Source organism: Cataglyphis hispanica, chromosome 7 (assembly GCF_021464435.1).
Source record: "Cataglyphis hispanica isolate Lineage 1 chromosome 7, ULB_Chis1_1.0, whole genome shotgun sequence".
NCBI classification, from domain to species: Eukaryota; Metazoa; Arthropoda; class Insecta; order Hymenoptera; family Formicidae; genus Cataglyphis; species Cataglyphis hispanica.
This window is the reverse complement of record NC_065960.1, coordinates 3,779,036-3,793,637: the sequence shown is the minus strand read 5'-3', so window position 1 is coordinate 3,793,637 and position 14,602 is coordinate 3,779,036. Positions and strand designations below refer to the sequence as shown.

The following is a 14,602-nucleotide window of genomic DNA, read 5'->3' as shown; positions in this document are numbered from 1 at the left end:
ATTGAAAATTATACGATAAAATTATATGCGAAAAAGTATGAGAGATTGCAAGATACGCGAAGAAAATGGAATAATCACAAAATTGCATAGGCAAAGTATTATTTCCGAGAGCAGCAGTGTAGAACTGTAGGTTGCACAACAATTTTAAAAAGGGAAGAGAAAACGAGCAATTTTATGGGATATAAATGCTAACGGAACGATACCTATTGCAGCATTTATGCAATTAATTTTCATTACAATTAATATATAATTAAATATGCTGGTGCATCGTTAGAAATTTATTTTAATTGATTAAAAATTCAGAGATATCTTCTTAATAATTATTTAACGTAATCTTATAAATAATGTTGACATCAAATATTTTTCTTACTAGAGAGAGGAAAAAATAGATAATCACTGCATTAATAGTAATTAAGGCTATTTATCATAAATTATATACATTTACTAGGACACTATAAATGCGCACTATATGCGCGCCATTTATCTTATTATCTGTGTATGTGTATATATAATTATTTAATTATTAATTCTAGTTTTCCATTTTTGCAAAATAAATTAAATAAAAATTACACACACTTAATATTAAATTATTAAATGTGTCAGTTATGACAAGTTTTTATTGATATAAAATAATGTTCAGTACAGCGATAAGCTGCATCGAGATAATCAGCATTGCGGGAAAAAGATAACACTGTCAGTATCAATTTAACATGTGAATTAAATTTTGTATAAAATCTCAAAGTCTGGCTGGAACGTTCGGTCCCACACTGTATATATACATATACACATTCGGCCTTGACAACATAAACATTGGCGCGCTGTTGTTAACGTATTACTTATTGCTTATCATTCGCACGGCGATGCTCGAACAGTGAAGTAGTAGAGCGCGAGACACTCCGTCAAATTACTTTTCTAAACGCGATCACAACATAATATCGGGAAAGAATTTGATATAAATAATTAATTATCTTTTACCTTAAATAATATTGCAACTATATCGTAATTATATCGCAACAATATTTCACACGTGATATATATATACATACATATAATTAAGAATTAAAATGACAGAAATCAAAATTATTAGTTTGTCGCGATCTTTTTCTCCCTTTATAAGAAATAATTGCTTCTTTAAAAATACTTAAAGTTCAATTATATTTCGTCTAATGCTTTATTGTTTCTTTGGATGATTTAAATATGAATTAAATTGAAAACGCGTAATAAAATAATCAAATCGCAGGTCCGAGTAATTAACATAATAATAAATTTCGTAATATATTAATCGTTTATTAAATAAGTGATTTATAATTTAAAATATTTATATAATTTAATATTTAGTTTGTATATACATCATAATACGCAATATAATTTCGGCTATAAATTATCAAGAACACGGTATGCGGGTCTTGGCAGCGTAAACATTAGCGCGCTATTGTTTACGTTTCACGTATTACAGCTTTGTTAACATTCGCACTGCGATTTGAATAATATTATAATAGTAAGAGACGCATCAGCAAATTCCTTTCTTACAATACTTATAGTTATTATCGTTCACGCGACGACACTCAAATAGAAAAGTGATGAGATATTCTGTTAAATTCCTTTTTCAAACGTGATCGCGATCAATTATTGGAGAATAATTTGATATGATTAATATAATTAATTAATTAAATAAATAATTAAATAATTATCTTTTATACAATTCCGATATACATAAGTTAATTATATCGCGACGATTAATTTCGAAGCACGTATTTCACGTAATTCATTTTTTAAATTTTAATTAAATTTTATTTATTTAAATAAGAGAAACATATAATGATAGAAATCCAAAATATTAAATTATCGTTTTGTTGCTATCTTTCTTTGTGAGTAATAATTATTTTTAATAATATTTATTTAAATATAATTTAAATTTAAATTAGAATTAAATTAAATATTATAAAGTTAAAATATTATTTCTTCTGATTCTTTACTGTTTTCGATTCTTCGACGATCTTAATATAATTCACATTGGGAATGCGTAATTAAATAATCGAATCTCAGAATCGAATAATTAACTTAATGAAAGGCTTCGTAATACATATCTATCGATTAATAAATAATTAATTTATAATTTAAAATACTTATATAATTTAATATTTCGCGTATATATATATAATATATCTCATAGCATGTAAAATATTTTAGTAACATAGTTTTAATAACAAAGTGTTTTCATTCTTGACGACGTGTAGCGCGCTATTGTTTACATGCTATGGCCTTGTTATCATTCGCATACCGACACTCGAACATTGAAGCAGTGATGCGACACGCTTCGTACAGTATTGAATTCTTTCTCTAAACGCAATAGTGATTAAAATTGATGCATAATTCGCTATAAATATTATAAAATCAATGATCAATTAACTTTAATAACTTAACTTTTGATAAATGACTCAAAATTGTATCGTGATAATAAATCTTTATCGAAAAGTTGTGTTCGGAAGAGGGCTTAGTACCTGGACAGTGCCTTAAGGGCCTTAAAGTCTCTAAAGGTTTACTGAGAAGGGGAAAACCAAGCACCCAACGCCGTCGTTGCTGTCATCGCGCCGCGGACGGCTCGTCGTATCGTTAGTGCTGTCATCGTGCCGCGGACGGCTTATCGCCGCGATAGGTCCCATCATTGTGCCGCGGACGGTTTTCACGTCATTGTCAATAGCGTGTCAATAGCATTCATTCAAGGTATCGTGCGTATAAGTGCGGAAGTATTTTTTAATAAAAGTGCGGAAGTGCCGTCTAAAGTATTGCGCGTGTGAATTAACCTGAGAGGAAGAAGCCTAGGAGAGGTATCGGGTATCGATGAAGCAACCCTGTCGTAAGTAATTTTTTATTTGTATATTAATTATCTATTAATTGCAAGCGTGCAATTTAAATTAAGCAATTAATCGTAATTTAGTTTTCAATTTATATGATTTAAACAAGAGAGGATTAGAGAAAAAGGTTTTTATATAAAAACTATAATTTTGTAAAAGCTTCTACTTTTACATTATAACTTTTATATGGAATTATTAGATTATTATTTTTATATGGAAATATTAGAGTTATTAATAGTGTTTTTTTTTCAAAATTGGTATTATTTTTATTAATCTGTTTATTATTATATGTATCAAATATAAAATTTGATGCGTACAGTAAGTTTTTTTAAATATTAATTATTTTGAGCGTTGCTACAATTTGGATCTTCTATTTGTATGTTACAGATCAACGTAGCGACCCTCACATTCAGAGAGGAGGAGGAGGCCTAGGAGAGGCATCCTGCATCGGCGGAGCAACCCAAGGGTGAATATTTATTATTTATATATTAATTATTATAAATCGCGTATCCACATTGATTTAGTCTCATTATTCAAATAAATTAGACAAGAGAAAATTAGAGAGAAAAAACTTTTATATAAATCCTATAAACATTTATATTATAAAAAAATAATCTTTTTAGAATTAATAAAAGTTTCATATTTATGTATCGCTTATTATCGTACATATTGGATATAAAATATTCCGCACAAAATTAATTTTATTTTAGACGCTGCTAATTTGGATTTTATATTCGTATGTTACAGACAACGTAGCCTCAAGTCCAACAACTCCGCTGTTGCGCGTCAGTGCCGGTGAGTGATGAAATTTATTTTACTTTGAGGTAACAGATTTGTAGATGTTGTATATATAAATATAGATTGTATGTAGGTAGATCCGTTACCTCAAAATGAATGGGCTAGAATAGATCAATATATATCAATAATTTTCAATTTTTTTCAATAGATTTTTTTCGATATTAGCATAAAATATATTACAAGTTTAATTTAAAATATAATTTAAAATATAAATTTGAAAAGCATATAAATTATTATTTTTTAATTTATAAATTCTATTTAATTTGTTTAATGAAAAAGGCGCAAATAAATTTATTATATGATATAGTAGTAGCTTATTCTTATGCGCCGATTTTATACTAATTCTTGTAGCTCATTCATCTATATTATATTATGTTAATATAAAGCTTTGCTTTAATTGATGTAAAGCCAAATTATTAATCTATTAAATTATATAAAACGTAAACAATTATTAATTTTATTTAATTATAATGAAATATAAGATAAAATCAGCAATATGATTACTTTATTATTTAATCCTGAAGTAATTACATTACTATTTGGAAGCATTGTATTTGTAGAAGACAAACAGGAAAAAACAGAATGTTTTTGATATAAACAATAATTTTTATTTCTTGATCGCAACAGACAAATGATTGTAATATTATATATTGTTATAAGAATTTTAATCAATTAATTTTGATTGATAACTTGGCATTACATTAATTAAAGAAAAGTTATAATTATACGATGCATAAAAAAACGGTCGTAATGTCTCACGACCATAAAGGAGTGTAAAATTACGCTCATGCACCGGCAATAATAATTAGCTGGCTGCGAAAGGAATTTCTTCCCTTTATTGATCTCTGATAGAGGTCAAAGCTACATCTCTGACTAGGTGTAGTCAGAATCAAAATGGCCAGGATCAACGAAAGGTAGGTCCAACTGGCCCAACGGATGTAACAATATCGTGATCAAAAGGCGTAAAAATACACATGTTGGATACATGTGTTTGCACATTTCTATGTGCAATGGCACGTAATTAAGAATGTTACCGGTGCATTCTATTATAGTACGTGAATAAGACACGGGAGTAGGGCATGCGATTAGGGTACGCGATTAGAACACGCGATTAGGGCACGCGATTAAGACACAGTCCCCAAAATATTGATATTGATGATGTCGGATTTCCACTGGCTTAACAAGCCAACAAAAGTAGGCTTGTTAGGACTATTTTAACTTAATCATTTAATCCTTAAATTTAATTCCTCAAAATTCTTAGGAAAACTAAAAAGTAGGATTCTTTTTACGAAAACTAAAAACTAAAAAATAAAAATTTATTATAAAAAAATTGTAGAAAAATTAAAATTATTAATTTACTCTATTAATTTTAACTAACACAAGGTATAAAATTATAGAAAAATAAAATAATTATAATAGAATAGATTTCCGCGTTCATAATTTTTCGTACCTGTGTCATAAAGATATATCCACGTGTTTTTTCTAATCCATGGAATTTTAATCATTAATAACTTTAATTAATTTTTTTACATACACACACATATTTATAAAATTAATTCTATGTAATATAATAATATGTATAATTCTAATTACCTGTTTTTTTTCAAAATCAATTAAATCAAAATTATACACATATACTTAATATTTGAATAATTAAATACACAGCCACGACAAGTTTTTATTAATATGAAATGTATCGCGCACACACAGCATCAAAATAATCAATAAACATCGAGAAAAGAAAAACAACAATCCTTGCGAGTATCGATTTTGTTGACATGTCTTTTAAATATGAATAATGCTTTTTTATGAAATGCTATTTATATGTGTGTACTTGTCTATTTTTTATTAACTATTTATCATTTATGTATTTACATAATTATAATAAATCTACATAAAATATTTCAAAAGGTAGCAAATAATGTAAATAAAAATAAAAATAAATAATTACTATTTTAGCGATATAAAAACTACTACAAAATGTTTATTAAGGAACGACTCAAAGAAAAATAAAAAATTTATTTTATGAATAAAAGAATTATTTGTCAACTGATTCATTGATAAATAAAAAAAAAAACAGTTATAATCAGCCAGTTGTATCTTTATCTCTCTATCTTGCTTTATCAAATTTAGAGAAGCGTTCATTCTAAAAGATCGTAAAATCTTGTAATATTGACGAAATGATCAACTATAAAGAATCTTAGCAAAAAATAACTGGCATGAGATAAATTTTCGCAGAGCCACAGCTGGTTACTATCAATAAAATCATTCCGTGAATAATTTACGATGTACAGTAGCCGAAGTCAACGTCGCTTACACAATAAGAAGCGCAAAGTCCGCTTAAACAAATCTTCAATAAGCATGATAACAGTGTGACGCAGAAACGCATGTAGAAATTTTACTAGAAACCTATTTGACTGTGTATCGGCACTTTACGCCCATCTGATATCACACAGCACAGTTAATTAAAAGTAATTTTTTAAAGGACAGTTAATTAAAAATTATAATAGCATTATCCGCAATATATTGTCCATTATCTAAACGCGTGTGGAATTTATATATGTATCTCGGCAAATAATTAAAGATAAATTTCTCGTGACATGAGAAAATATGAGTAATATATGAGTAATAACATGAGTAAAACTAAAACATTTGTAAAAAATAAAAATAAAAAAGTGTTCGTTTTATATTCAATAATATTTTACTCACAGTTGTTTAAGTAACTTACCGAAACTGAAGATTGTAATAAATGTACAATAAATAATTAATAACTTGGATAACTTGCATAGAGAGAAAAATGCGAATCTGAAACAAGGTATTTTAAGATGAATTATTACATACTGACGGACGTATTTTCTCTCTAGGCCATAGCAATTATACAGATGTAAATTGCTTATTATGCAGCACACATACACAGGTGAACGTTATAAAAAGTGCTTCTTAACGTTTGCTAGCCAAGTTATAATCGTTGGAATCGCGGTAAGAAAATTCCATTTATGTTCATGGTTAATCTCGCCACAAACCGGTTTGCATAATATAAAAAAAAGAGTAGTCTTTCTATTTATTTTTTGTCGCAAAGAGAAAAGCTAATCGGATGAGATCGTCAAAAAAAATTTCTTTAGACTGGAGTAAAATAAATACAAATAGTTATAATTTTGCAATTGTGTAATATATAATATTTCATATAAATTAACCGAGTGGTGGAAACGATAAAAAAAATTGTTGCGTCTTAGTCCTGAAAGACCTGATATAAATTTCTTATCGTTCTAAACACATAGCAAGAGAAATAACTATCCTGGAAGAGCCAAGGAAAACTGTAACTAATGCAATACTATATTTGTTATGCAAGCGTAATATTAATTCATACGATAAACATCCGTTTTTTTATTTTCCTATTAAGATTTTTTACGCGTGAATAATAAATCGTTTTCGCTTAATGATCACATAGAAATCTTCAAATGATACCTCTTGAAACCTGTTCGAAGATCAATATGCTGTGTACAAATGAGATAATGCGGAACGAAGTCAAGTATCGAGTAGGTGCAAAGTCCTCCAGTATTGACAATGTTTAATCGTTCTATCTTTTTGCGTTTGTGATACATGCAATAAAGTTCTCTAAATGGTAGTATAGTATATTCCTATTAAATTTTTTCTTATAGCGATTAGTACGATTTTACGATGATTTTCACATTGCGTTTCAAGAGAAACGCTTAAGCCCAAGATAAAAAATTGATTCCAAGGAAATTGTTTTGATTGAATTGATTTCTTACATTCATTATTTTATATCGTGAAAACTGTGTGAATCTATTTTTTATAGAATGTCTGCAAAATGACATTGTGCTGCTGTTTGTTATGCTCTGGTTTGAACAACTTGTTGCGGAACATAATAAAGTAACTATCGAAATTATCGACATGATAAAAACTTTATTGCTTTGATAATTAATAGAATATGCAATATAATTGCTGGAAATCGAAGATCTAAGGTTTAAAGCCTGATTATCGCCGGAAATGTTGCAGAGACAAAGTTCAAATTCCGAGGCACATACATGTTTATCTTGAGATTCTGTCATTCTATGTTCGTGGTGACTATCAGACGGAATAAATTATCGGCGATTATCGGTTTTACGTTGACCCTATCGTGGAAAAATTATGATTCTTTGGCCAAAGTTATTAATTTGCGCAAATCGCGAAAATTTCCAACAAGCTACTCGATGCAAAATTTTAGAGTATATCAATATTAATTATTTTTTATTTTAGATATTAAGTATTTTTTATTTTAGAAATAAATATATTTAGTTAATTTTGTTTGAGTCTAAACTATATATGTATCTACATATGTATCGATTTAATATCTACTTTTTAGAAATGTGATGTTATATTACTCTAAATTAACTTATATTATTATTTTTTATGATAAAAAATATTTTATATATAAATAATTAATAAATATATTTTGAAAATGCAACCAATTTTTTTTTTAATTGTCTTAGTATTCTTTTTTTGATTAACTTTGCAATTAGTTTTTATTATAAAGAAAGAGATAATTTTAAAATAATGAAAGAGCATTGAGTGTTTGTTGAGAAACGCCCTATATATGTATTAGCATTTACGTGATTAAACTATCAAACGTTATAAATGCAAAGATAAAATTCAATAAAAAGTAAATGAAAACATCATCAACCATATTGAGGAGGATATTTTGATAACACAGATTGAACTGCCACATATGATAATAATGATGATCAACCTTACAGTGTTGTGTATTCTAAATGTATCAAACGAGTACATTGCATTATTTTCGCAGGCTAAAAAATTGAACATTATAGATTTCTCCGTAAGAGAAGCCATTTTCTGTCAATTTCTCTTTTTTCCGATATATTATTATTGACACAATTTGAAAACTCATTTGTCTAAATGAAGCTTGAGGAATGCTTATTTATGTGTTCTTTCTTTTTATTCAAACTTATTATAAACTATACATTTAGAAAATCACTACAGAATATAAGACAATAATCTATAATTTTGTTAGAAACTCACCCGTTAATTCCATTACTGAGCAGTCCATTCTGCATGTTACTTTTTCCTCCTTCCACCATGGTTATAGTTACGTTGCTCTACAGATGATCGACTTATGATGACGCACGTCTGAAATTCACAAGTATGTTATTAGAAAAAGATGTTGATCGCGATGTGACTAATATATTACTTGTGAATAATAAGAATATATGTTATAATTGCAATAATGTAAAAAATTTTTGTTCTATTACATTGCTATTCATACGGTAGAAAAATGATATCATATAAAAAACAAATCACTCAAGAATTATAATTTCAGATAATTACACATGATATGTGTTGAACTTGCGTAAATATGTAAAAAAAAAAAACACACAGAACGACTTTATCTGAGATTAAACTTGAATTATTTGATAATTAATATTATGTAAATAAAATACAAGAGAGATATATTTCTGCATATTATAGACAAATTAATTTATAATTCATATTCTTGGGAGAGGACAAAGTTATTGAGGTTTTTCATTTCTCTTTACTGCTCTCTATATCCTAGTTAAATAAAAGTTATTTCATTAAGATTGATGATGTAACTGATAGAAGATCATGTTTAGCAATCATGAATATATCAGCCATGATTCGTGTACAATTATGAGATCATGTGTCTAAATATATATATATATATATATATATATATATATATATATATATATAGAGAGAGAGAGAGAGAGAGAGAGAGAGAGAGAGAGAGAGAGATTACGGTTCATTATCCCTAACATTATTCTTTCATGGTACACATGTGTGTATTTCATAATTTCCTTCTTTTCATTAATTTTTGCTGTTTTCCTATAAACGACGGAATTAATTAATATGTTAATCAATTTTGCCAAAACCCATTTTGGATTCTTTAATTTTGTAGCATAAAATTTGCTGCTCTCTTTAAAAACGAAGAATATATATTACAAATTTTTATTTACATAACATGTATATATATAGTATACATTATTCATAGAGAGCTTTGAGAATTATTTTCACATAGCGTAAATCGCTATCACAATAAAAATTTTAATTGCTTACATTACTGATTCCTAAAACCTTTTTCTCGCCGAGAATACGTAATTTTATACGAATGGGCAGAATGTATGAACGAACATAATTCTGTTCTCTCTTTCTCTCTTTTTGTTGAGATACTCTTCAAGTTATAAATAGTTCAGTATCTTATTAAAATTTTCTTAATCGCTATATTGCTGAAATCACACACACATAAAATACGTAAAATTATTGAGAAAATATATTGAATATATATATATATATATATATATATATATATATATATATATATATTTCAAGGAACAAACGAGATATGAAACATAACAACATTTTTATCATAAAATGAAGAAAAAAATTTCCAGTCAGGAAAGCCTTCGTTGTACATGCGTGCAATGCACTCCGTCGAATAATGATAGAGCCATATAGAGATACCGTTGCAGTTGACCTGATATAAAAGCTGAAGCGGAGTGATGCATTTTAGCTTTCGCACACGTTCGAAACATGAAGATACATACTCTTAACTAATATACATATACCAAAAAACGTATACATATAATAAACGTATATATATATAATAAACAAATGCACTTATATCAAACATATTTGAAATAAATGCTATCAGCATTTACTATTTTCATAAAAATTTATATTAAAAATTCCAATTGTACACCAACTATGGACATTTATATGCATGATTATATATTAAATTTAACAAAATATATTCTAAACACGTTAAAAAATACGCATGTTATACCTAAATATATATATCTATTATGTATGTTTTGTATATATGTATATATGTATAAACTTTATAACACATTATATATGTATTATATTATATTATATTTCGTTATACATCTCGTATTTTGTATAGAAATGCATACAAACGCATGACTTTAAACGCGGCATATAAATAGCAGGCATTTAATATTTACCCAAGTCGCACCCACACTTCTGCTAATCTTGGCGCTGCTCTCCGGATGCTCCGGTTTGTGTCAAGTATTGTTCCTATAGTCTGTGCGAGTGAATAAGTATTGTAAGAACGGAGATATTTACGCGCGGCGCGACGACGGTGACGATCACGCGCGTACCAATTCGCGTCGCAGCATTACACTAAGCTGACCGATCGATTGTACACGACTCTGTAGCCTTCTAATCGGCTCGACATCCCCGTTCTCTTGCACGGATCTCGCGCAGCGGATTGGTCGCCGATAAAACCTCAGCATCTCGCAAACTTTGACACTCGTGCCTCTCCCGACCCCACCAGCTTTGCGAAAGGCGAAGAGAATGCGCGCCGCTGCTCACGTACTTTTTTCGACCTGTACTTCATTACTCGCACATGGATGCTATGTGTGCGCATGACAAATGTTTAATTGACAGTGAGTCAGCTGACCCCAGTTTGATAACATGATGGATGTGCAATAAGTATGATGGACTTCAGAATGTTTTCTTTCAATTAGATTAAACTTTGTTATCAAAGTTGTCAAGGTTTTCAAAGGAATGTGTTACATAATATAATATTATCATATATATCTATATACGTATAATGTATATAATTTTGATTATTATTTGGGATAAAAATTTAAATAAAATCTATATTATGCGCGGAGAGTATACATGCGACACAATTAATGTTGTTAAAATTGATAAAATTTATCATTATTGAGATTATTTTTAAATCGACAGAAAAGAAATCATGATTAATGTTGTGTAACTGACGGTTTTTACCCATTATCGGTGTAATCACTAACTGCTGATCATTAAGCAACTGATGAATCTTGCAAGTACCAGCTGTTGACAAATTAAATTGTTGTGAAATTCTTCTAAAATAATTATGATAAATAGTTACAAAATTTTTATATCATTATGAACAGATTTGTTTGAAAATATTAAATATTGACTTTTCATATTTAATAAAACTTAAGTGACGATTCATAAATATTTTCATTTATTATTTTGCAGACAAAATAAGGCGCACGATGAAATTGATTAAATGTAATTAAAAAAAAAAAGAGATTATTAATGTATAATGTATGATTATCAATATATTGGCCTAACTGTGATTATTTTTAATTCCTTCTATGAAAAATTTCTCTACAAAAAATATGTTTAATTAAAGATATCTAAAATTATAATGTATATGTGTAAAATAAAACATATATGTCATTAACTTATTTATTAGCATGATAAAATTGATGCAAGAAAACATAATTCACTTTTCATAAACATAAGCGTAAGGAAATGTTTGATACATTATTCCAAAATAAAAAATAATAAAACAATTAATTCTGTTTTATTATTTTAATGATAGTCTTTGACATCGGTATATTCGTTGCTACAACATCAAGATTTTAGGTACAGCTCTTTCGAAATTCCACCAGTTCTTTATGTAAGGCACGTGATAATTATTCCTTTCAGTTTAACGAAGCCTTCTTGCTTCTCGTTCGGATTCCAGAAGCGTCAGAATATCTCCTTCACGCACTGGACCTTTGACGTTTCTGATCAGCTGTCTATTTTGTTCGTTTAAGAATTCCACTTTGACCTGTGTACATTGTCCTTGAGACCCTGTCCTGCCAAGGACCTTTACCACTCTCGCTCGAACTATAGGTTTCTCCATGCTCTATCTTATATCTCACTGTGTAATCACACGTGATAGAACAGCTCTTGTACAACGTGTTGCAATACTAGCAATGCTGCACTAAACGCGGTTGCTGCCAACTTGGATCACATGCGGATCAAATAACATCTTGATAATGTTCCAAGAGAGAGTGGAATATGCCAACTAAGGATATCTAGTAAATTCTGCAAAGAACGTCTGTAGACGATTTTAGAAAATTTTATTAATTATTTAAAGAATCATAAAAAATCTTTTTTTTCTATTTAAAAAAAAAGTTAATTATTCTATTTAAAAAAAGAAAAACAAAATTAAATTCAAAGTTATTTAAATTTATTCAAATTTATTCAAGGTTGGTAGTCTAGTAGTTACGCGTTGAAGACATGCTTAAAATAAGACTGGCCTGTATCTCCATTAGTCGCGCAGCCACGTGATATCGATACGCCATTAAGACATCGATTCAAACTTTACACCTCAATAAATTATATTAAAAATATATTCTGTATTATAATTTGAATGCTATTGTGTAGATTGTTATGTATTATATTACCGAAAAGTTCGTATCTAGATACATCGGTCAAATCGGAGTCAATTTTTCTTTAGTAAAAAAATTTTTAACGCCGATATATCTATTGTTAAATATTTTAATAGCTTAGACAAAAAAGATGATTCGTCCATTAATACAATTGTTTATTTATTTGTGCTTTAGTATAAACGTGATGTCTCTTGCTAAAATCGCAAGAGTATACGAAGTACATTAGCATCAGTTCGTCGGCGATGTTTTCTTTTTTTTATCACGCGAAACATCTTCGTACAATTTTTGTCGTTTCAAAAAGAAAATTTCCTTTACAGGCCTAATCTCTTATCTCTCTGTACATTCGCACGCTCAGTCACACGTTCTTTCACATTATTTTCGTCATATAAAATTACAGTACTTGAAAAAGATTGCGATATTTGGTATCCGATGTGTTATAGTCTGATTTTATGCATTATACATTGACATGTGCATGTATGTGTGTATGTAAGTATCGGTGCGTCCGTACGTGTATACATGTAGATAATATGTATAATCCTAGAACAGACAAATTATGAATGGATTCTTCTATGCTACGCGCACACAATCGTATCTTATATTTTGCGCTTCATAACGAGCGAGATCGCTACAATAAAAAGTTCACACCGATAACGCTCGAACGAAGCTTGAACACAATGCACACGTATTCGGGATGCGATTCGAATAATCGATTCGATGATTATTCCAATCTTCCCTCTCACTTAGCGATTTCTTGCGCAGCATTGTATGATATTTAGACTTAAACAAATCAATATTATAGCACGACGAGTACAATGGAGTTAGTCACTAAAAAATAATCTGTACGTCAGAGAATACTGCACATCAGATTTCGATGTGAGTGAAATTTTGTGAAAAAAAAATTTACAAGTATTATTATTATAATATATATATATATATATATATATATATATATATATATATATATATATATATATGAAGATAGAATGCGTATCTTTTCTGGAATAACTTTTGCAAACAACATATTATAATCTGTAAAAACAATTAAAACAGAAAGTTTTAAAGTTAATTAAAAAATACATTTTTGGTATAGTATATATATAAGTATATATATATAATTTGGTATAGTATATATATAAGTATATATATATATATATATATATATATATATATATATATATAACTCGTTGACTTGTCTATTTAATAAATAATTAGAAAATTTGTGAAATTTAAGTTGGTAATATAATAATGCATACGAAAGACATATGTAATAATTTGAAATATGTTATATCACATTCTGAAATTATCCTCTCTCTAAATGATAATTATATCATTGCTTTTGAACGCATGCAACAAGTACAACAAAACAATAAATAACTATACGATATTTAATTTTAAAAATATAGAAATTTATTTACTGTCCTATGGATTAATACATATATCTTTTTTCCTTATTATTAGAATTATATGACATGAGAAACACGCGTAAGGTTCTTTAAAAAAAATGTTCGATCTTATTTTATACATATATATATATATATATATATATATATATATATATATATATATACATGTGTATATATTTTTTTATATTGCAAGAGAGATTGATAAGTAAACTGATATAATGATGATAAAAGTATAGCTACCGTAAAATATATTTTACAAGTGTTAAAAAAAATATATTTTTTTTTCTAACGCTTCTAAAATATATTTTACAATAGCTATACTTTTTTATGAAAA

At 28.1% G+C, this 14,602-nt stretch overlaps 2 protein-coding genes across 2 annotated transcripts in view; both read right to left on the bottom strand.

The window, feature by feature from the left end:
* LOC126851124 (ATP-binding cassette subfamily G member 4) overlaps window positions 1-11,118 on the bottom strand; it is a 32,986-nt gene extending 21,868 nt beyond the window's left edge. Inside the window, exons 1-2 of the mRNA XM_050594765.1 lie at window positions 10,652-11,118; window positions 8,691-8,798 (exon numbers count right to left, since the gene is read on the bottom strand). Of these exons, the coding sequence (XP_050450722.1) occupies window positions 8,691-8,749 (59 nt within the window). The 5' untranslated portion in view covers window positions 8,750-8,798; window positions 10,652-11,118. The remainder of the gene's footprint in view (window positions 1-8,690; window positions 8,799-10,651) is intronic.
* An 884-nt stretch (window positions 11,119-12,002) lies between these two features.
* Window positions 12,003-12,445, bottom strand: LOC126851171 (40S ribosomal protein S28-like). The gene has a single exon (XM_050594846.1). The coding sequence runs from the start codon at window positions 12,331-12,333 to the stop codon at window positions 12,136-12,138; it is 198 nt and encodes a 65-aa protein (XP_050450803.1). The 5' UTR covers window positions 12,334-12,445; the 3' UTR covers window positions 12,003-12,135.
* Window positions 12,446-14,602: the final 2,157 nt, after the last annotated feature.

Bases quoted from the DNA above. Each gene is read 5' to 3' on its own strand.
- LOC126851171 (XM_050594846.1), bottom strand. From the start codon at position 12,333: ATGGAGAAACCTATAGTTCGAGCGAGAGTGGTAAAGGTCCTTGGCAGG.